At 42.5% G+C, this 23,081-nt stretch overlaps 1 protein-coding gene across 2 annotated transcripts in view; it reads left to right on the forward strand.

The window, feature by feature from the left end:
- Positions 1-2,096: 2,096 nt before the first annotated feature.
- The window catches only part of RPS6KA3 (ribosomal protein S6 kinase A3), a 62,183-nt gene continuing 41,198 nt past the window's right edge, over positions 2,097-23,081 (forward strand). For both annotated transcript variants that reach the window (XM_084844039.1, XM_084844040.1), the window contains exons 1-2: positions 2,097-2,495; positions 9,960-10,016. In XM_084844039.1, coding sequence (XP_084700165.1) covers positions 2,418-2,495; positions 9,960-10,016 — 135 coding nt within the window. In that variant the 5' untranslated portion in view covers positions 2,097-2,417. The remainder of the gene's footprint in view (positions 2,496-9,959; positions 10,017-23,081) is intronic.

Here is a 23,081-nt window from a genome sequence, read left to right on the forward strand (position 1 = left end):
TCTACAAAGCAGGGAGTACAGTAGGAGAGCTCCAAAGCACAGAATAAATAGGGCACAGGGATAGCTTGGCCACAGTGTTAACAGGAACTAGTAACCTCAAGACTGGATTACTGCAACACACTCTATGTGGGGCTCCCCTTGAAGCTGGAGCTTCAAGGGTACGGAAGCTGGAGCTAATGCAGAATGCAGCAGCTCGGCTGTTGTCGAGAGCTGCCCATTTTCAGCATGTAACTCCTTTGCTGAGGGAACTGCACTGGCTGCCTATTCGCAATCGGGCCAGGTTTAAGGTATTAGTACTAGTGTACAATGCCCTAAACAACTTGGGACCAGGATACCTGAGAAAGCACTGCCTTCTTTACCAACCTGCCCGGTCACTGAGGTCATCCCAGGTCACCGGACCTATGGCCGAGTTGGAGCCCACCAGGAAGACAGCCTTCAGCGTAGTGGCCCCCTTCCTGTGGGATTCCCTGCCTTTGGAAGTCAGGCAGGTGCCGAAATTGTGTTGTTTTCAGCACCTCCTGAAGAGGTTGTTATTTCGAGAGGCTTTCCCTGAGTGACTAGCCACAGTTTATTATGTTCAGAATCTGGTCTTTTAAAATGTTATGTTTTAATTATGGGGTTTTATTCTTTTACTGTTCACTGCTCCGAAATCTTTGATGTGAAGTGGTATATAAAAACTGTAAATAAAAAAAAAAAATTATGTTTAGCTATTTTTTCTCCCACTGGGACTCTGTGATTGGAAGTGAACTCCACTGGGAGAGAAAAAATAGCAATAAATCAGCAGTAAATAAATCAAAGTCTGAGAGGGGGAACAGACAAGTAGGAGAAGGGTTCAACTCCCTGCTCCCATCCATGCTGAGCTTTAAACCCAGCCCCCAACCTCAGCCCATCTCCACTTCATAGGGATTTAGCACTGCCTGGGTTGGATTAGGGTGCTTTACAGTATACAATAAGCAAATCAGACGGGTCCTTGCCTCAGAAGAATTTACGATGTAAAGTTGGTTAGTGGGATAAACCACAGAAGGAAGGAAGTGAAAGGAAAAGTGAAGGGTACCAGGGCATGATGAACATGTAAAATAAATATTGTTACATACTTGGGATTTCTTTGGCTACCTCCTCAACTGCACTACAGCGTACAGTCAGGGTTGCAAAGAGGGCGAATGTCTTCTGGCACTGTTTAGTTTTGACTGAGTAACGGGACATTAAGGTAAAGGTGTCCCCAACCAGTCGTGTCCGACTCTAGGGTGCGGCGCTCATCCCCGTTTCTAAGCCGAAGAGCCAGCGCTATCCAAAGACGCTTCCGTGGTCATGTGGCCGGCATGACTGAACACCGAGGTGCGCGGAACGCTGTTACCTTTCCCGCCGAGGCGGTGCCTATTTATCTACTTGCAATTTCTTGCTTTCGAACTGCTAGGTTGGCAGGAGCTGGGACTGAAGACGGGAGCTCACTCCGCCACGCGGCACTCGGGTCTCGAACTGCCGACCATCCAGTTTGCAGTTCAGCGTCTTAACCACCGAGCCACCGCGGTCCCTTAAGGGGACATTAAGAAATGTTTTCTTAACTGTTTCTAAGCGCAGGCAAGCAGCGTAGGATGGAGCACGTCCAGCACAACGAATTGCTTCCCGCAGATTGTCTCAACGATTCTTACCCGCGCCGCCGCGCCGCCGCCGCCATAATAACTAAAAGGGGGTGGCAATTATGCCCGATCAGTTCATCTGGGGGCGGCGTGTGGGGGGAGAGTTGTGTCTGCGCTACCACATTTTGTAAAGTGTAAGAGATGACGCGGGAATCTGAACAGAGGCAGAGGAAGGCCTCTGCGCCTTCAGACCGCAGTCAGGGAGCCCCCCGCACTTCGCCCAAGAGGCCGTGACAGAAACCGTGCGCGGAGCCCCAGCCCGTCAGCCCGTCAGCCCGCTCGCCGGCCTCTCCCGCCCACGCCTGTCGCAACCGGATTAAAACAGCCCTCAAGTCCCCCGTCTCCCCCTCCCCGCGTGACTCCGTCCCTTTACTACCTGAGGTTGCCACTGATTGGCTGAATCAGTCCCGCCTTCTGGGATGACGCGATCAGCCTCGGTTTGACAGGCAGGTACGGCTCGGGCGCCGCCATGTTGGGAGCGGAAGCAGAGTGAGTGGCGGCAGCCCGGCTGCGGGGCGAGTCAGGCGCCGAGGCTGGGGCGGCTGTTGGGTGCTTTTTTTAAAACTTAGCGGCTTCTCGTTCGAATGCCTGTCTCGGCCGCGTGAGCGGCAGCGCCGCTGCGTCGTCCGGAGGGGTGGGGGGAGCGTCCCGGTAGTCTCCTCCCCTTGTCGGGGAGGAGGAAGAATCCTGACCCTGAGCCTTAGTGGTACTCTGAGGAGGAGGAGAAGGAGGCGGCGGAGAAGGAGGCGGCGGAAGGGGGCTCGAAGTTAAAGAGGAAAGATGCCGTTGGCGCAGCTGGCCGACCCCTGGCAGAAAATGGCTGTGGAGAGCGCGGCTGAAAGCAGTAACAGCGCCGAGGTAGGCAACCTGGACGCTCGTGTGTGAGAGAGAGCGAGGGCGGCTGTGTGTGCCTCGGCTGGGGAAGCGGTGTGGAGCCCCGACTGTAGCACCCCCTACCGCTTGACACGGCTAAACCCGGGGCGGGGAGGAGGGCGGCGGCGGGGTGGGGGGGAAGAGAATGTAAATCAGCCTTCTCCAGCCTGCCGCCACCCAGAAGTGTGGGACTACAGCTCCCATCATCCCCAGCACTGCCTTCCCTGATGATGGGCGTTGTAGTCCGCCACTTCTGGAGGGCAGCAGGTTGGGGAAGCCTTATTTAAAGCTTGCTTTCCCCTTGAAAAGAGGAACATTACTGCTCTGTTTCCGCCTCGTCCTCCCTAGAGCACAGGAGCTCCGGGCTCTCCTCCTGTCTTTAAAATGTCCCAGGAGACGCTCTCTTTGGGAGGAGGAAGTGTTGAAAGATCACCTCCCGCCTTGCCTTTTGGGATGATCATCTTTAATTCGTGGCCCACTTTTCAGTCCACTCTTCTACCAACCCTTGTCAGTCTCCACTCGGCTCTCATCTTCCCTGTTCGCCCAACTACTCGAAATTAGTTAAGCCGGGCTAGTTGTTACCGCTCTGACCTCACCACTTACTTACAGTGCTTCCCTCTCACCACCGCGCTTGTGCGTGTCTGACTCCGTGTATACACCTGAGAAGTCATTGGGTAACACTTCAAGCGCCTAATGAAGTGGATTCTAGTCCAGAAAAGTCTTATGCTACAACAAATGTTTGTTGTTTAAAGTGCTGCAAGAGTCTTTGTCGTCCTTGCTGCAACAGAGTAACACTGCTATCCCTGTGGAAATTGTTATCCTATACACACTTTTACTTGAATCCTCTCTGCTTCCACTTGCAGCCAGGTAGTATGCACTGGTTTTCTGAATCTCAACCTTTTCAGTATACAGCTACAAGATTCTAATCTATATTAGTAATTGGATACTCTCCCCCCCACCCCACCCCACCCCACCCCACCCCAGAGTGGGTAACTCTTCTGGCTTGATTTGTTCAGGGTACAAGGTATGATCTTCACTATGTGACCTTTTTCTACCCCCACCCACCCCAGCAGGCATCTCATTATCCGGTTCTGAGAACTTCTTTTTTGTATTGGCAGGACATTTCTCTGTTTCCAGTAGCAGTTAGAATGAATTGGTGCAATCCATCTCAACCTTCATTGAGAAGGATTTTGTGGTCTCCCTGTTTTAGACAGATTGTGTGGATGTTTCTTTCCTTGCCACACACACACACACACACACACCCTTGCTGTAGTGGTTGCATTTTGTAGGGAAGGAACATGTTAATCCCAATCTTTAATGCTGCTGATGTCCTTCAGGCTTATTTCAGACAGAATCCTTGTTCCATGTGTGTGTTAGTAACAGTTGTCAAAAGGAATGGAGGGGGCAAGAACCTTGGGTTGCAGGGTGACTCCTGGTTAAGTGAAGGCCTGTGGGTGAAGAAAATTGGGAGAGGGAGGAAGCAAAGGGACTTTCCCATGTACATCCACCAGTGGTTGATATTGCTACTGATCTGAATATTGTTGGAGGAGGAGTCAGTGTAAATCCCTGGAATCTCCCAGTAAGCATTCTCCCCCACCCCACCCCACCCCCTTTCGTGGTCACTGGCCCAAATATAGTATCTTCCGGGAGCTAATAGCATCTGGTTTAGGTGAGTGGGAAGGGGGCTGCTGTCAGATAGTCAGACCGTTAGTAGCAACTGTGGGGCTGAATGATTCTGCTGCTTTTGTTCTCTTTGCTAGTGTCTTCTTGCTTCCACATGTAGTATATTTTTTCTCCCTCCATTCCCTCTTATTTTGCCCAGATGCTCAACTTCCTCCCCACACAGGTCCTAAGAAGGTAGGAGGAAGTTTGTATATGAGAGCTAGTTTTTTCTTTTCTTCTTTTTTTTAAAGGGAAGTCCTCATATCCTGCTTCCGCTGCAAGGCACCAGCATCTGAACTGGTGGTCATGTGCCTCCACATATTTCCTCCCAGTTCTGCTCCAAGAGGCAACTTGGTCCTTATCTAGTCAAGCAATGTTCTTCTTGTTTGTTTAAGTTTAGATAGGCTGGTTTGCTAAGTTACTTTTAGGATGTACTTCAGGGAACATCTCAGATCCAATGGGTTCCTTTTCTTGGTAATGATAGAGTGTTGTGAATATTTACATACTTCCACTGGCCCAATTTCTAGACTTGTTTAAATCACTTAAATCAGAATAGTTAAATCCATTCTGTTTCTCACTCAGAACACTTCATTATTTAATAAACTTTGTACTAAACTGTTTTCAGTTTTGGCTCAGAGTTACAATAATGAGAACATGTTAATCCCTAGTCGACAAACTGCATATAATGTAGGCCACTTCAAATATAACAGCCAACAAAAAGCACTGCTTTATGGTGTCATTCCAGGCTTGAGTGTAATGTTTTAAACAGACTTAGGACATGTGTCATGTTGTTTCAGTAGACCCCCAAGCTAAGCATGAGTCAGCAGTGCAATGTGGCAGCTAAAAAGGTGAATCAGCACAGGTATTATGTCCAGATCATGAGTAGTAATGGTACCACACTATTTTTTGTCAGACCTCACCTGGGCACCACAGTTTAAGAAGGATATCAGCAAACTAGAATGTGTCCAGAGGAGGATGGCAAAGATGGTTAAGGCCTTGGAGACCAAGGTTCTATGAGCAAAGATTGAAAGATGTGGGTATGTGTAGCTTGGGGAAGAAATGATGGAGAGGTGATATAATAGCCATCTTCAAATATTTGAAGGGTTGACACATAAGTGATGAAGCAAATTTGTTTCCTGTTGCTCCAATGGGTAGAACTTGAGCCAGTGGTTTCAGACTACAAGAAAAAGAATTTGGAGTAAACTTTAGGAAGAACTTCCTGACAGTACAAGCTGTTTGACCATGGAACAGACTAACTCAGAAGGTGGTGGACTCTGCTTTGTTAGAGGCTTTTAAGCAGAGACTTGATGGCCACCTATCAGGGATGCAGTAGTAGTGGATTTCTTGCATCAGAAGGGGGTTGGACTAGATGACCTTTGATGTCCTCTCAGATCCATGATTCTTTGTTCTCTGTGCCAGCTCCACACATTCCTGAATATGGGTGGTCCTGTTTCAAAGACACTACATGCTATTGAGACAATACATATATAAGGGATTTCAGAGATAATGTGAAGTGCTGCTACATGGAAGCACTTTTTGGTGGCTTCCTACATGTGGGGGCTACTACATGTAAATTGACTTAGAGGGCATGCTCACATGTCATGACAGCCCACCCTGGCTTAATTTGCCTCTGAGGGCTGAGTATCAGCAACAGGTGCCAAGGCTTGTTTGAGGGTTAGACAACCCTCAAATGACACTAAAAGAAGCCGTGAGTTATTTGAGGATTGTCTAACCTTCAAACAAGCCCTGCCACCTGAGCTGACAAGCTGCATATGCGGCAAGACGCAACAGCCCCCATGGGTAAATTAAGCCATGGTGGGCTGATGTGTCATGTGAACCAGGTCAGAGTGTATCTTCAACCTTTCAAAAAAGTATTTTTGACAAATATATATATCTTGCATTGAAGTAGCTAGCTGATATTTAATCGTGCATAAAATTCTAAATTGACTTATTTTTACTTGTATCCTTTTGAATTAACATTTATTTAACCTGTCCCCAGTGCAGTAATGCATATTCCACTTGTTACTGATATAAACATACTATATCTGTTTGTGTCTATTTTAGAGTTAGACTGATATGTAGTGGTATGCCAGCCACAGAACTAAACAGTCTTTGGTAATGTGTCATTTTATTACGCTCATCATGCTGAAGAAATGGCTAGATGTAATGAATCACATTTCACAATAGGATTTTCAGTAGCATGTCACATACTGCATGTTAGATTTACTGAAGACTGAAATTAAAGATAAATTTCAGCTGTGTATCCTTTGTGTGTAGCACAATTATATGCTATCAAAATGAATACAGAAGTTAATGTAAACTTATTTATTTATAATACTTTTACACAAATTAATATATTAAAATCCCTAAGCAGTTCACATTAGACTACAACATAACAATACAGAAGCAAGATAAAAATATTAAATAATTAAAACATTGAAAACATTTTAAATTACAATACCACAACAATAAAATAGGTCAGGGAAAATTTTCAAGAGGCATTTAAAACATGCCATTGTTTCTGCCTCTCAAGCCATACATGGGGGAGTGTCCCAAAGAGTGGGTGCCACCACTGGGAAGGCCCACTTATGTACCACTACCTGGTGACATTACATTGCAGAACAACTACTAACATTGACCATGGATTTGAAGAGAACTCTTATAGTGTTCCTAATGTGACAGTTCCTTGCATGTGTAATATGTAGTATCATTGCCTTTTCTACATTTTACTTTATACCTATGTAAATGTTTTTCTATAAAATAAAACCTTGTCAGAGGAAGCAATATTTCCATAGTCAGTACTGTACTTCTGTTTGGATTCATGGTAATGACTGAAAATCTGATGTTTTTCTGCTTCATGTCACCTAGAGAAAGTGGCCCAAAACACCTTGGAATATAAATTTCTCAGTTTTCTCTGAGATGGCAGTGGTTGCTTTGCCATTATTGGCACTGAAGGTTGGATAACTGTGGTATAAATAAGGGGAAACTAATAATCAGGGGTGAAGTGAGAAAGAGCCATGCTGAGGTTCCTGGGGTTTTTCCCCCGGTGTGGTGCTTATACTGCACTTCTTGCTCATTGCTGTGCTTATTCCTGCATAACTCTGAAATACATATATCTTGACAATTTGTTTAGTCCTAGGAAGGCTTTTGGAGTAAGTTGCTTTGAGCATTCATAGCATTTGAAGTAAAACCTGTAAGGGAAGCTTGCAGACAAATCCTATGCTCCAGCTAAGATGGCCATTTGCTTTAGTCCTGCTTATACCCATAGAAGCTAATTCAGCTTCTCTTTCCAAGTCACAGCTCTATGGTCCACTTTGTGTATGGCCCCTATGCCATGGGTCCTTTTTGGACCTGTAGGCGCATTTGGAAATTATAGAAACTGCTGTGGGCACCACCACAAAATGGCTCCCACTGAGGATGTGGCAAGTCACATAATGACTTCTGAGGGGGCCTGGCTTGTCCAAAGACAGTTCACCTAAGAAACTGAATACAAGCAGAGGAAGGGTCTGAATGCTAAAGCCAATCCACATATTTGACCCCACAGAAGCTCAACAAAATACCCATTTAAGACTGCAATCCTATGCATGCTTACATGGAACTCAATGGGAATTACTTCTGAGTAGGCCTGCATAGGATTGCTCTGCTCATCCCATCCACACACACCTTTCCTCAGCCGCAAAAGAAAGGAAAATGCCCCCAGCCCTGAAATAAAAGGTTTTCCCTACTTTGATCCCTGGCTCAGCCACTTGGTTCCCCACACGGCCCTCCTACCTCCTCCTCTGCCATCAGAGCTCCCACCTGAGAAGGTGCTGTGTGTGTGTGTGTGCGCACACGCGTGCGAAGAACAAGAAAAGGGGCTTGGAAGGGGGAGAGAAAAAGCAAGGCTAGGGACGGGGAAGAGGAAGAAATAGCAAGATAGAGTGGTGAGACAGAGTGAAAAAGCAAGGCTAGAGACTGAGAGGGAAGGGGAAATAGTGAGAGAAAAAGTAGGGCTAGGGGCTAGGAAGGGGAAAAACAGCAAGGTAAAGAGGTGAAGGGGGAGAAATAGTGAGGCTAGAGGCTGGGAGGGGGAAATAGCAAGGTATAGGGGAGAGAAAGAGCAAGGTAAAGGGATTCAAAGGGGGCTAGTTGCTGGGACAAGAGAGCGTGTGCAAAGAGGAAAGGTCTGTGTGGGTGGAAGAAGATTGGGCAGGGCCAAGAAGCAATTCTTTCCTTGCCTTCCTAACAGCTATCAGTAGCAGGTTCAAGAGCAATAAGAAAAACCTGACACCCTAGCATTTTTCAAGTCTTTAATTAAGAATAAATTTCTGAAGGGCGCAGGAAGTAGAATGCTTTGCCGGTGCTATTGGAGGACCCTGTGGCTGCCGCTTGGAGGATCTCTCCCCTATGCAATGGTGCTAGACTTCTATTTTGTGTGTCTGGCTAATGCCTTTATACATTTGGGTCTGTTTGTTGTGATATCCCTGATAGTTTGAGGGTCTGCTTGCATGTCTTGGGTAAGGATGGTGGAGTATGCAGGCTGAGTGGGTTTTCTTTCAACTTCTGTATGATATGTACATTTACATTTTTGTGTTTTTAGTGTGAGCTAGTTGAGATATGGAAATAAGATCCAAAATATGAAACCGAAATGCGCTGACTAGTTTCAGGATGGCTGTAACTACATCATAGAACTCAGTAGGTGATAAAGACTCCAGGCTGATTTATAGACAAATAAACACAATTCTTTACTAGGCCTGTTATTTGATGGACAAAAAGTTGACTAAGATTTCTCTATTTGATTTAAGTTTGTGTTATGGTAAAAACAGTAGTCCTGAAACAAGAAGCCGCTTATGAGACATTCCATCCTGTCTGATAGAAAAGGTGGAATGTCTCTTAAATCAGGGGTTCAGAACATCTATCTGTCTTTCAACCCAAGGGCTGAATTCCATTTTGGAGAAGCTCTTGGGGGTCACATTCCAGTGGTGGCTGGGACTGAAGCAAAAGGATTGCAACCAAAAATTCCAGCACATTGCAGCTTAAAGCTCTTATTGCCAGTAACTAAGGCTTAGGAGATGAATTTCAACATTTTACAATGGGAGAAAATGGCATAAAATCTGGGAAACCACCAAACAATCAGTGGTTGGGGAAAAGGGCCAGGGAAGGGGGCCTGGCCATCTGGGGAGCCCTGGGTGCTGGATGGGCCTATGGTTCTATACCCATGTCTTAAACAGTGCTTCTCATCTACTGGTTTTATAAGTACTTGTATTTAAAAGTGTAATTTTTTTAAACTGCCTCATTAATTGTTCACCTTTTCTGTTAAGTTTAAGGTTTTTTATGTTATATGTGTTTAATTGGTATATCTAACCAATTAAGCGATTAAGCATTAAGTCCTTCAACCCTATTCTTCATCTTCAGTATACAGTAATAGAACTTTACTATCTTGCAAAAATGAATATTTTTCAATGGAGTCACATCACATGCCATTCTCAAAGCCTAATTTATACATTCATTCTCCCACGTATATAGCTGTCATCCTCTGGTGTTTACAGGTCTGTAGGCTTCTAGCCAGTAGCATTTTAAATAGCTTGTGGGCAAATAAGACCTAAAATTGTCTTCCTTGTGTTCTCTCAAGGAGGTCATATTCTTTCCTGTAACTAGCCTGCATGATAGTAGTTATGGCTATCTTTTATATTCATTGTTTGTTCCAGGCAAACAACACTGTGTTGTTGAAACTTCGTAAGATTTAGATAAATGTGTTTATTTCAGTTGCTCTATTAACTTCCTTTTTTAAAACTATGCTTTTTGCAGAATGGCCAACAAATTATGGATGAACCTATGGGAGAAGAAGAGATAAATTCACAAACAGTAAGTAAAACATGAGTGTTCACACATTGTTTGGACAATTTCAGGCCAGGAAGTTGGGCATACTGGGCAGGACCCAACACTGCTCATCCGCTAGTGGAGCTGGCTGCCGATTTCAGTTCTCGGAAACACTCATTTCAGGAAGAGGGCAGGTCAGCCGGAGCTCTGCCTTCCTGCTCCCTTCTAGAAACAAGCATTTCTGCTTGTTTCAGAGCTTTCCTCCGGAACCACTAAATAGTTGTTCTGCAAGTGGTAGGGGCTGTGTGTGGACCAGAAGTGGCAGGGCTGGTGGCACATGGACCAGAATCGGTGGCCAGCTGTGCTAGCAGATGGACAGCATTGGATTCTGCCAACTGGCAACAACTTGAGATTTTGTATGCAAACCAACCAATGTGACCATCCACCAGCAGAACTGGCAGCTGATTCTGGTCTGTCTGCCACCAGCCCTGCCACTTCTGGTCTGCACGCATCCATGCTAGCAGATGGGCAGCGTTGGATCCTACCCACTGGTAGCAGCACTTGTAGTTTTGAAAGTAAAGGTTTCTGTACAAACTCAAGGTGACTAACAATTTCTGTACAGAATTCTAGTAAAATTACTAGATTTTGTAATCATCTTTTGTAATCATCTTATCAGTTACACTGAGTTTTTACTAAAACAAGGTAGATATGTTCATTGTAAATGTAACCTCTAGGCAGGGACTTGATATAATTGCCTCACAGTTTTAGTAGCAGGTCCAACATAGGGCATTGGCACAGGTGCCACCAGCATGATATCGTGCAAAAGCAACTTTCTGCACTAGATGTTCTGAGTGTGGGAAAATGCAGTCCAAGCATTGAGTGTTTTGGGCTGCAACCCCATACATACTTTCTTGGGAGTAATTCTCATTAAAGTCACTGGGACTTACTTCTGAATAGATATGCACAGGATTGTGCTATTAGTCTACAATCCTAACTACACTGGTTTAGATCAGATTTAAGGAGCAATCTATGGCCCCTAAACATCATCTCAGTGCCATAGGATACTGGGGATTCCCCCCTTCAAGGTCGGAGACAGTGCTCTGACCTCAGAAAGGAGAATTAGAGATCCAGCCCCCCCTCCCCTGCCCCCTTGCAGCTGGCATGGAAAGAACTGTGCTGGCTACTCTCCAAGGCTGGAAAAATGACCTTGGAGAGGGGGGGAAAGGGGGTGGTTCAGGGGGAGGGGAAGAGACTGGAGGGGCCAGGATACCAGTTATCCTAAGCCTTTTCTAGCCTCCTTCCCTCTGCCTCTGAAGCGCCCAGCTAGATGGGCAAAAAAGCCCATCTAGCAAAAAATGCAGGGTGGGAAGGTGAAGATTGACTCCACCACTCTTCCCACGCTGCATTGGATAATTGGAACCCTCTGAGTTCAGGGCCTTCTAATCATCAAGGGCATAATCAATAGGATTGCACCCTTAGTCATATTTAGAGTAGACCCATTGAAATAATTTCTGCTTACATTGTCATGCTAAGTTAAGTCCTATCGATTTCAGTGGATCTACTCTAATATGACTAAATCTGCATTCAACCTGCTAAGTCGGGAGTAAGTCCAACTGAACTTACTTCTGACTAAACATGTTTAAGATTGTACTGTTAGTCCTTTAATTGAGTGCTAACTGAAGGCTTGGTTCAGCCTATCTAAATGTTAGGTTCTTTAAGTCCATTGGAAAATTTTCTCATTTAAATCTTTGGGACTTCAAAATGCATAACTCTCAATTATTATTGTTACTGAATTACTTTCTGTATCAGTCTTGTATTTGTGTTGCTGAAGTAGAGTGAAATATGTAGTAAGGCATATTTCGCTGTATTACTTTAAACTTAGAACATTATCTCCAATTGTTCTTCTTGTGAACTGCTATCAGAGGAAGGCAGTATTGCTTTATCAGCAGAAGTATAAAACTGAGTATTCATGGGTAAACAGAATCATTAAAACAATCTCATCGTCCACTTCTCTTAAAAATTGGTTTGTACTAAGGCATCTGATAGAAGAGCAATGCATTGTGGCTTCTCAACTATTATAAGTGCCAAAATGCTTTTTACAAAACCTGTCATTTCTTGGAGTTCACTTTTATAGTAGACTTGCACTATGCCAATATTAAATTTAGTAATTTCCACACCAGGTTTTATGTTTGTACACTGAAAATAACTTTGTAAAAACCTTAAAGATGCTTCAGACTCAATATGTTTATTCTCATATTTCTAATCTTCTCAGACTGTACCACTGCACTCACAATTACCTGGTCAACGTAAAATGGCCTTGCTGGATCAGACCAAATGACCATCCAGTCCAGCATACTACTTCCCGCAATAGCCAACCAGATGCAAGTCCACTGGAGCGTGAAGGCAGTTGTCCACCTGTATTGCCCCCAAGTAACTGCCTCTGAACATGAAGGTTCCACTTAGCCATCATAGCTGACAGTCTCTTTTACAGCCATTAAAAGACACATTACTTCTTTTCTAAGCTAGTGACCATCACCACATCCTAAAAGTGTGGCTTCCCTTATCCTCCATGAGTGGGCTTGTTTGCTAATTGAATTAGGACCTCTTATATGCAAAGTACAAATCATATCCCTAGATTATCAAGCCTGATCCAAACTCATGGTTGCATGTTCTTTTGCCTCAACCCCTCACCTCCAACACAACCCACTTGCCCTCCCCACTGATCTTAACTAAATTAGCAGGGGAAGTTTGTGCCAGAAGGAGAGATGCAAACTCACAGCTTGATTCATTATGGTTAATAGATTGGAAGCATTACACATGCGTTACATGTTCTTCCTTAGTTTGGTGAAATCCTGTAATTAACTTTAGTCTACTAGGCACTCTAGTAATTAACTATAAATATTTGATATGCCAGCACAACTTGAGAAGAAATATTATTGTCTAGACACTTTGGACTATCTCAAAAGAAAGTTGACAATTCCCCGTGTATCTGGTGAATGTAAAGAAATGCCTATAATCACTGGTGAATCTTAGTGATTGCCTTATGGTAATTATGAACATTCGCTAGTTTTAATTTCATGACTATGGACATTCATCCTATATGTAGGATTGTCAAATTTCCCCTGTGATAGTAATATATTTTGGGCATTTATTTCTACCATTTTTAGTACAGATACTATTGAGCAGGTGTTGCATAGTAGCTAAGGACTGAGCTACTATGTTAGGAAGATCGCATTTGGAATCCAATTTCTGTCATGAATTCTGTGGTGGCTTTTTAAGCAAGTCACTTCTCATTTTCATCCCCACCTCTTCAGTCTGCAAGGGAAGATTATTTTCCCTTGTGGTCAGTATTACCTTTCTTCCAGAAATTAAAATTACAACACAATGTGTGTGAAGCACTTCAAACGTTCTAATATTCTGTATCATTGCTTCATAGTACTACTACTACTACTACTAAAAATAATAATGTGTAGGATAGCAGCAATGGAGAGACTGAATAATGCTTCCTATTAGTATGAGGTGATAATATTTTTTATCATTAAAGCTTTTTTTGCTTATCTTTTTAAAATACCAAGGCATTTTATTTTGTATTTTTCAAAGGAAAAATAAAATTCAAGCCTTCTAATAGGAAATTTTCTAAGTGCTGGAACATCTGGTAGCAGTAAGAATGTTAGGGCTTGGTCTTTCTTGATTGCTTAGTAGGGAAAATTAAAGATTATACTTCCTTAACCATGTTTAAGCTTCTGGCTCTGTATACATGCTATCTGTTAAACAAGGGTCTTTGAAAGTAGCTTGTGTGCTTAAAATTGATAGTATGTTTTCCTGCATGAACTTTTTAATTACTTCTTATGTGTGAATGAATTCATAAGTTGAATATTTTGAGAGCTGCAGACACAGTTAATTCAAATGTAATTTAGAAAGGTTTTTACCTTATTTCAGGGATGGGGAATGTTTGGCCCATGGACCTTACCAGGACTGCAGGGGTTCCCCATCTGGGTCAGCAGCTTCTTCCCTTGGCCCGCAATCTACCACAGGGTAGATAGGAGATAGGTGCTTTTCCCTGCTGAGCACTGAAAAAGGCTTCCTTACTCATTGCTTATCAGGGGAAAGCATTTCTGATCATCTGCTGATCGGAGATAAGAGCTTTTCCCTTGGGGGCAGAGGGGGCAGGTCCATGGCAAGAAGCTGCTGAATGATTCAATCCTGCTTCCTTCTGAGCCTTGTCCTTCTTGCTTGTGAGTGGACATGATGTCTGTGCTTACTTCTGAGTAGAAACGCTGTTTGAAAGTGCTTCAAGTGCTTCTGAGTAAAAATGCTATCTGAAAGGTTTGAGTGATTCAGCCCTGCTTCATTCTTGGGCTTGTCCTGCTTACTTCTGAGTAGACATGCTGCTCATGCTTACTTCTAAGTAGACATGCAGAGGTTTGGTGTTCTGCTATTTGGAAGTGCTGCTGAGTGATTCAGTCCTGCTTACTTCTGAGTAGATATACAGAGGCTTGTCTTGCTTATTTATAGGTAGATGTGCTTCTCATGCTTCTGAGTAGACAGGCTTCCTACTATAAATTGGTAAGAATGGGATTGGAGGGGATTGGATTGCTCAGCCCCACTTACTTTTGCCCATGGTCTTGTCCACTTTTGTCTTTAGCCCTGCCCACCACTGGAATGCAGTTCCAGAGAGCTTCTCCAAAGTGGAATCTAGCACTTGGACTAAGAAATATTCCCCTCTCCTGCCTTATTTAATTTTTTTTTCAGTTTGCCAAGCTGTGATTCTTGAAACTCTATAAATGACTGAGCTTTGCAAGAATAGATTTGAAATTCATTTGATGTGCAACATGTAGTACACTCCTATATATGTACTGGGAAGTAAGCTCCATGGGGTTCAGTCAGACTTATTCCCAGTTATGTGTGCATAGCATACAGCCTTAGTTACACATGACTACTTCAGTTATAACAGCTTTTATAGTAATTATTAAATTAATAAAATTTATATAATGAGTTTGAAACCTAATTTTCATAGTTTTCTGAATTAAAAATTTGAAGATACAATGGTTGGAGCGACGTTTTTTTAATTTTAATTTTTTTACTGAAAGGGAAACATGATTAAATTCCAAAGCAGACAATTTTTGTCCCTAAAGCAGTATAACAAGATTAGCTGGTCTTAATTAACTAAAGCATGGGGTGCACTCAAAGCACTGCTCTTTGATTTCTGTTAAACTTCCTCAAATGTAAACATGCCCAAGATTGAAACCATGATCAATATTCTGATCCTTTGAAATTCACTGTAATCTAAGCTGATGGTGTAGTCTTTCACAGTAGGGCAGAGTGATGCGGCCTGCAGATCCTGGGAGTGGGGAGCAGCAGTGAGGTGTTGAGAGGCAGTGCCATATTTGTACCACATGGCCTGCCCTGTACCCTCAAGCTAGCCTGCTTCCCTCAGGTGTAGTGGATGCTGTCCTGTCTCCAGTGTTGAATTCATCTGCCAGTTACTTTCTGTATATACAATGACAGGGTTGGTTGGGAAAAAGTGAAGGACAAGTGTAGAGGTGAAGGACAAGTGTCCTGTCCTTCACCTCTAGCAGCAAATTGCCTTGAGCCAGCCCTGGTCTTCCATACAGTCTAGGATCACTGGCCACTTTAGCATATGCATCCTAAGATACTGATGGGTTGCCTATACCTTTTAAAAACAGAAAATATATTTTGAAATGATACTATTTCACTGAAATAGGTATGTGTTTCGTCGCTGTAAAAGTAACTGAAATTACAGGAAAACTTTAAGTATACAACTGTTTGACAAGAGTGCAAGCTTTTGATTAACACTGTATTCGTTCATTAAACGGATAATATTATTGATCTAATAGTCTTTATTTTATAGTTTAGGGTTTTCCACGCTCAATTTTTAAACAAAATGATTGCCATTTCAGAATACCTAATTCAGAGGGGTGGTTTTATGAAATATAGTCTGCAAAATTAACTCTATGTTCTATATAGCACATCATAACTAATGACAGCAGTGTTTTTTGTTTTTTTACTTAGTGCTTTGTTTAGGCTTCCAAGGCTCTTAACTATTGTATTTAAGTATAGTTTGTCTTAAAAGAACTAAATCTTGCTTTTATACCCATTGTGAGAAATAAATTCTTTTAGATCATTTCCTGAGTGAAGGGAGTGGAGGAAAAGGAAATTATGTACAAGAGAGATTTATGTGAGAACTGAGTCATCTTTTTTTAACTACTGTGTCATCCAATAATCCTCACTGTCTTAATGTGGTCCAACAGACTTTTTATGCAAGTTAATTTCTGAAGACCTGTTTTAAACTACCTAGTTAAGTTTAGGTGTTCTTCTAAACTCAGAAGTAGGAATCTTTCACGTGTCCTGATGGTTCTTTGGTATCTGCAGTCATTGCTGATGGATTAATACCAGAAGATGGTGGTGGGAGACTGCTGTTCTGCCCTAAGGTCTTTGCCCTGTGGAGTATCACAGGGTTCTATCTCATTTCCTATGTTCTACATAAAAGCACTCGAGCTTTGGGTTGAAGTGAGATCAGTATTCTGATAATATGTAGTTCATCTTATCTCTTCCACTTTCTGATCCCAGGAAAGCAGTGGAAGTGAGTAAACTGAAACTTAATCGAGATTGATGTAGTGTTGTTGGTCAGGGGTTCTGGCAATCTGGGCAAAAATATATGGCCTGTGTTGGATGAAGCTGCACTTCCCCCGAAATATTAGATATGCATATTGAGTCTACTCCTGGATACGGCACTTTGCTGGATGCTGAGTTTAGTGGTAGTCAGGCACAGTTTATAGCAACTTTGGCTGATTTGTCAGCTGTGGTCTTTCCTAGAGAAGATGGACCTGGCAAACAGTTTTTTCAATCCATGCAGGCCTCAAGGCAGCTGAAAATCATAGAAAGCTAAAAATATGATATATATGTAGTTACAAATGAAACACTAATTAGCAAAATTCAAAAGAAGCAGCAGCAGCAAAACCAGAAACAAATGCCAGTAAAAGGAGCAGTCAGTCAGTTACAGCCCATGTCCAAATCATGCAGAAATAGCAGCATTTTCATCTGACATATGACAGCAAGGAGGAAACTGACTAGATATTCTGGAGCAAAGAATTTCACAAAGTGGTGCTGCCACCAAGAAGGTGCTGTCCAGTGTACCCAATTAATGAAGATGATAAGATGTATAAATATGGACCTCAGGCAAAACACATGAGTTGATGAATTCTGCACCAATTGAAATTTCCAAACACTTTTCAAAAGCAGCCTACTAGGGGGATATGAATAAAACATGTGTATCTGTCGCTTCTTAAAAAAAAAAAAAAGTCTTATAGCTGTTGACTGGGCATTTCTGGTTCTTTAGTGCTGATACTGTACAGCAGGGATGGGCAACCTATGGCCCTCCATATATTTCGACCTGCAACTCCCATCAGCCCTCATTATTGGCTATGCTGGCTAGAGCTGATGGGAGTTGTAGGCTAAAACATCTGGAGGGCTACAAGTTGCCCACCCCTGTGATAGTGTGTGTTTTTAGGGATTATTGTTTATGCTTGTATAATTTTGTTGAAAGTTGCCTTTGAGTCTTTTAAGATACAAGTTACAAATGTTTTAAATAATTAAGTAAAATACTTTGTGTGTTAGAATGAGTACACTTTACTACTTTACTTATAAGCTTGTGAAGCTACTGTTGGTATTTAAAATATGTTTTAATCTGCATTCTTAATATTGTTGAAACTTGGGAGCAACACTTGTCTGTATTTTTTAATAAAACAAATAAGGCCATTTACCCCATTGTTAAACATTTGAATTTTCCCAAATCAGTTGAGATGTTCCATAAAAGTGTAGTGTTTGTAACCCAGATAATCTTGTAAGTCCATGCTCTGACCATTAAAGAAATTAGAGCTTTGCAGATTCTTGAAAGAGTTTAGCATATGCCAAGAACTTTTTACATATAATATTCTGGGATGGAAAAGGGACAGAAAATCTATTTACATCTATTTTCAACTTGTCTGAGATGTTATGGTAAAATGAAGTAGAATAAGAGGCAGCACACCTGTTTTTTATTAATGGCTAGTTAAAAACCTGTAGAATTTGCTGGCTATGGTTGGAGTATTGCTGACTGACTTCTTTGATATACAGAGCATAAGAAAAAGAGGATTTCAGAGACCTGCATTTATATTTACTAGCAAAATATATTCATGATTGGTGGCATGTATGGAGAGATGGATTTATACTTTTAAGAACATAAGAAAAGCCCTGTTGAATCAGACTTTCCAGTACAGCATCTGGTTTCCCACTGTGGTCAGCGGGGTGCTTCTGGAAATGAAGGCAATAGCTTTCCCACCACTGTTTGCCCCAGCAACTGGTATTCAGGGGCACACTATAAATGAACTTGCATGTTCTATTTAGCTGCTGTAGTTAATAGCTGTTGATAATTCTATTTTCCATCTATTTGTCTAATTCCTTTAAAGCCATCTAAGGCAATGATGATCATTTCATTTTGTGGTGGTGAATTCCATGGGTTAATTGTCCATTGTGTGAAGAACTACTTACTTTTGTCTTTCCTGAATAAATCAATTCCATTGGATGATCCCAAATTCTGGTATTATATGAGAGGAAAACAATTATCTAACTCATTCATAATTATATAAACCTCTATTATGTCCCAGTCATATTTTTTATAACTAAAAAGTACCTAAACTGCCCATCTGTCCTTGTGAGTAAAGTGCTTTAACTCCTTGTTTGTTTTGGTTAGCTTCTTCAATATCTTTTCCAATTCTATGATATCCTTTTTGAGATGGAGTAATCAAAACTTCACACAGTATTCCAGATGAGGCCACATATGTCATTATATGGCAAATTGTCAGCCTGGTTTGTTTCAGAGTGACTTGTCGTGTTGTCCGAACCTGGCATGATGGCTTAAGCACAGAGTTGTTAACCATGCACAAACCACCCTGAGAAACCATGGCTTGTTGTTGGGTTGGTTTGATTTCAGAGTGGCTTGTTGTGATGTGCAGACCTGGCACGAGGGCTTGTGCATGGCTTGTTTGAAAGGGCTACAGAAATGCCTGGCAAAAGCAGCAAAAAAACCCAACCGCTTCTCATGATCTTGGTTGCCAAACTCTGCCTGGCAACAGCATGCGCAAGTTCAGCCTCTATCCTCCCTTGTCAGTGCCCACTGCCCCTCCTCCTCCAGCTCAGCTCTTCGTTTGAAGCATTTTCCTCTTGTGAGCCAAGTTTCTCTTACCTTCAGTGAGAGACCTTGAAGAAGGTAGCTATTCTTCCTATATAACCTGAACATGATTTAGCAACTATAGTTATATAGTGACAGATTCCATGCTATAGTTATATAGTGATGTACCTCTTCCTAGCACAGCCATTCTTGTATGCGTGATTGACTTACCTCTGGGTAAGCAAGTATGGCCCCGATTCAGTGGCATGGCTATTTGGGAGGGGGGATTTAAGCTTTCCCCCTCCTGTTTTCATGCAGAAATCCCCCCTGCACTTGAAGGAGGGTTAAAAAAAAAAGAAGAAAAAGTCAATCTTTTAAATCCTCCCACCGGGGGCAGGAGTTCGGCATGAAAACAGGAGGGGGGAAAGCTTAAATCCCATCTCCCATATTGGGGCCATGCCCACATCAATCACACATACATGCATAGCTGTGCTAGAAAGAGGAACGTCACTCATCCCTGGCTGCAAGGAACAGCCAAGGAGGCTTTTTAAAGTGTTAAACAAAGAAAATAAATAAACCCCCCAGCCACCTTGTCCTAAAAAGTAAGTTTAGCACACACCCCTTCTCCACTCCAAAGATTAATATCGTCAGCTTTTTGTGTTGTACCACAAATATATATGACAAGAAAGGTGGGGGGAGAATCTCATCTCAGCAGGAGTGTAGATGAGTTGTGCTGGAAAAGTCCCTAGGATACATGCTGGGAGCAGGCGAGAAGACAAAGCGGGAAACAAACCATGGTAAGCCAGCAACTGCCTGATCGTCTGCCAGCAGCATCATGGCTTAGCAAGTGATTAACCAACCCATCGTGGCTTGTTTTCAGTGTAGTTTATCATGATGTGCAATCAAGCCCAATGTTTTCATTGAGCCATGATGATCTAAGGGCTCTTTGCTGAAGAGTCACTTGCCAGTGCAGACCCCTTCCGTGTATATGAAGGTAAGGTTTTTTTGCCCCAATATGCATCACTTTCCTTATTGAATCTCATTCACAATTTTGTTGCCAATTCATCAGGGATAAGCGGGATCATAGTTAAATTAGTCATGTCTAATTTATTTCAATGGGTTTCCTCCTAACTATGGCTAAGTCTGGATTCAATCCACTGATTTTTTCCACTCCATCTGGTTTCTGATATTCCCAGTTTGAACCTGTTCCTGTGCTCTTTAGCAGACAAATGCAGCTCCTGCATTCAGAAGAGCTTTCCCATTCAGTTAAGTAGCAGAGCAGCTCTCTGCATTTCCTAAAGTAAATGGGGATGCTGTATAGCCGGGAACTCTATGTGCATGCTGGAATGCACACACAACTTTTGATTATATGCTTTACATTGAAATACAGAAATGTCTAAAATCACTGTCTCCTTATATACATAAAGTTGGATCCAGGATTTGCATTCCGTTGACGGAAGGGCTCCTGCTCACATAAGGCACTGCTGCCTGATTTTGCAGGATGCCCCTTTCTCTCCTGCACCACAGTACACCCTATTCAGTAGGCTCCCCTGACCTTTCTTGTAGTATTTTTAGGGAGCTGGGAGGGCTGCCATGGAGAAGAAGGGCTGGGGAAGTCTGTTTCTACCAGCGCAGTTACACATGCCTAAATCTGGATGCAACTCATAATATGAAAAATGGGACAGTTAACTTTCATGAAACAATGCCAAAGCTCTACTGTAAATACAGTGTATTGCCAACTTACATTCTTGTCATAAAAGTAGCTCTGACAGGCTTGCCAATTCACTGCAAATGTTAATATGGCGTGGCTCATAAAAGAAAATGTTATCTGGAGGTAACTGAGCTACTTGACTAGGAATAAAACCGTACTTAGAGTTAAGCCTTTGGGGAGTATAGTACACTAACTGTATGGTATTCAATTTCCATGTGTTGTACAAGCCCTTAGGAAAAATTCAGTCTAGATTGAAAATGTTGTTGGTACTCATGTTCTTATATATTGATTGGAAGCCTAACAACACAAGCATATTGCAATCTCTCAACGTTATTGAATATTCTGTACAGCAGTATATTATGTCTGGAACTCTTGTAAGGTTTTAGACCATTGAAACATCACTCAGAAGAGTTTTAAAGGGAAAAAAGTATTGTTCACTGGTAGGTGCAGAACTATGAGAATTCAGGATCATACTGCAATAAGTACAAAGTTAACAGTAAGGATGTTAAGTCTTCAACCTAAAGCACATTGGTAAAAATACATGATTATAATGTACAATAGTTCAATACATATTTGTTGGTTTAGCTGTGCATCTTCTCTTGTGAGCTGGAGTTTTAATCATTTGTACCTCTTCAATATGCAGAGGTAGAGAGCAAATTAAGCTGTGTTTATACATGTGTACATTTTCTGTTTTAGAGTGCTATTTATCGTAATTTCTTACCTGTGAAATTATATAATTTTCTTACTTCCCTGTTGTCACCATGTGCACTGTTCATGTCAGCAAGGACCATAAAGCCAGCTGCTGACAGGATAGTAATTTCTCAGTTTTACTGTTGTGAAACACAAAACAGCAAAGATGTTTTTCTTCCACAACCATAGCTGCTTTCTTTTCTTCCCCTTTATTTCAGTTACCTTGCTTTAGTCCCATTCCTACTTTTTCCAGCTGTTGCTTCTATTAGCATTCTCCATCCCTGCTGAGCTTAAAGCAAAAAAAAAAAAAAGTTAGTAAAAGGCATGTTGTGGTCTTCGTGACCCCATCAGCCATAGCATGCCAGGCCTTCCTGTCCTCCGCTCTCTCCCAGAGCGTGCTCAAGTCCATATTCATTGCATCGGTGATGCTATCTAGCCATCTCATCCTCTGGCATCCCCTTCTCCTTTTGCCTTCAGTCTTTCGAATTCCAGCATCAGGGTCTTTTCCAGGGAGTTTTCTCTTCGCATTAGGTGGCCAAAATATTTGAGCTTCAACTTCAGTATCTGTCCTTCCAATGGTTGGAAGGGTTGATTTCCTCAGGGTTGATTTCCTTTAGGATGGACTGATTTGACCTCCTTGCAGTCCAGGGGACTCGTAAGAGTCTTCTCCAGCACCACAGTTCGAAAGCATCGATTCTTCGGCGCTCAGCCTTCCTTATAGTCCAGCTCTCACAGCCATACATTACAACTGGGAAAACCATAGCTTTGATTATACGAACGTTTGTCGGCAAGGTGATGTCTCTGCTTCTTACTATGCTGCCTATGTTTGCCATAGCTGTCCTCCCAAGGAGCAAGCGTCTTTTAATTTCATGGCTACAGTCACCGTCTGCGGAGATCTTGGAGCCCAAGAAAATAGAATCTGTCACTGCTTCCATTTCTTCCCCTTCTATATGCCAGGAAGTGATGGGGCCAGATGCCATGATTTTAGTTTTTTTAATGTTGAGTTTTGAACCAGCTTTTGCACTCTCCACTTTCACCCTCAACAAGAGGCTCTTTAGATCCTCTTCGCTTTCTGCCATTAGGATGGTATCGTCTGCATATCTGAGGTTGTTGATGATTCTCCCGGCAATCTTAATTCTGACCTGTGATTCATCCAGCCCGGCGTTTCCCATGATGTATTCTGCATATAAATTAAATAAGCAGGGCAACAATATACAGCCTTGTGGTACTCCTTTCCCAGTTTTGAACCAATCAGTTGTTCCATGTCCGGTTCTTACTGTTGCTTCTTGACCCTCATACAGGTTTCTCAGGAGACAGGTAAGGTGGTCTGGTACTCCCATCTCTTTCAGAATTTGCCAGAGTTTGTTGTGATCCACACAATGAAAGGCTTTAGTGTAGTCAATGAAGTAGAAATAGATGTTTTTCTGGAATTCTCTTGCTTTCTCCATGATCCAGCGAATGTTGGCGATTTGATCTCTAGTTCCTCTGCCTCTTCGAAACCCTGCTTGTACTTCCGGTAGTTCTCGGTTCACATACTGCT

The sequence above is a fragment of the Heloderma suspectum genome, chromosome 3 (genome assembly GCF_057233095.1).
Source record: "Heloderma suspectum isolate Gila_16-S chromosome 3, 16-S_ref, whole genome shotgun sequence".
Taxonomy (NCBI): domain Eukaryota; kingdom Metazoa; phylum Chordata; class Lepidosauria; order Squamata; family Helodermatidae; genus Heloderma; species Heloderma suspectum.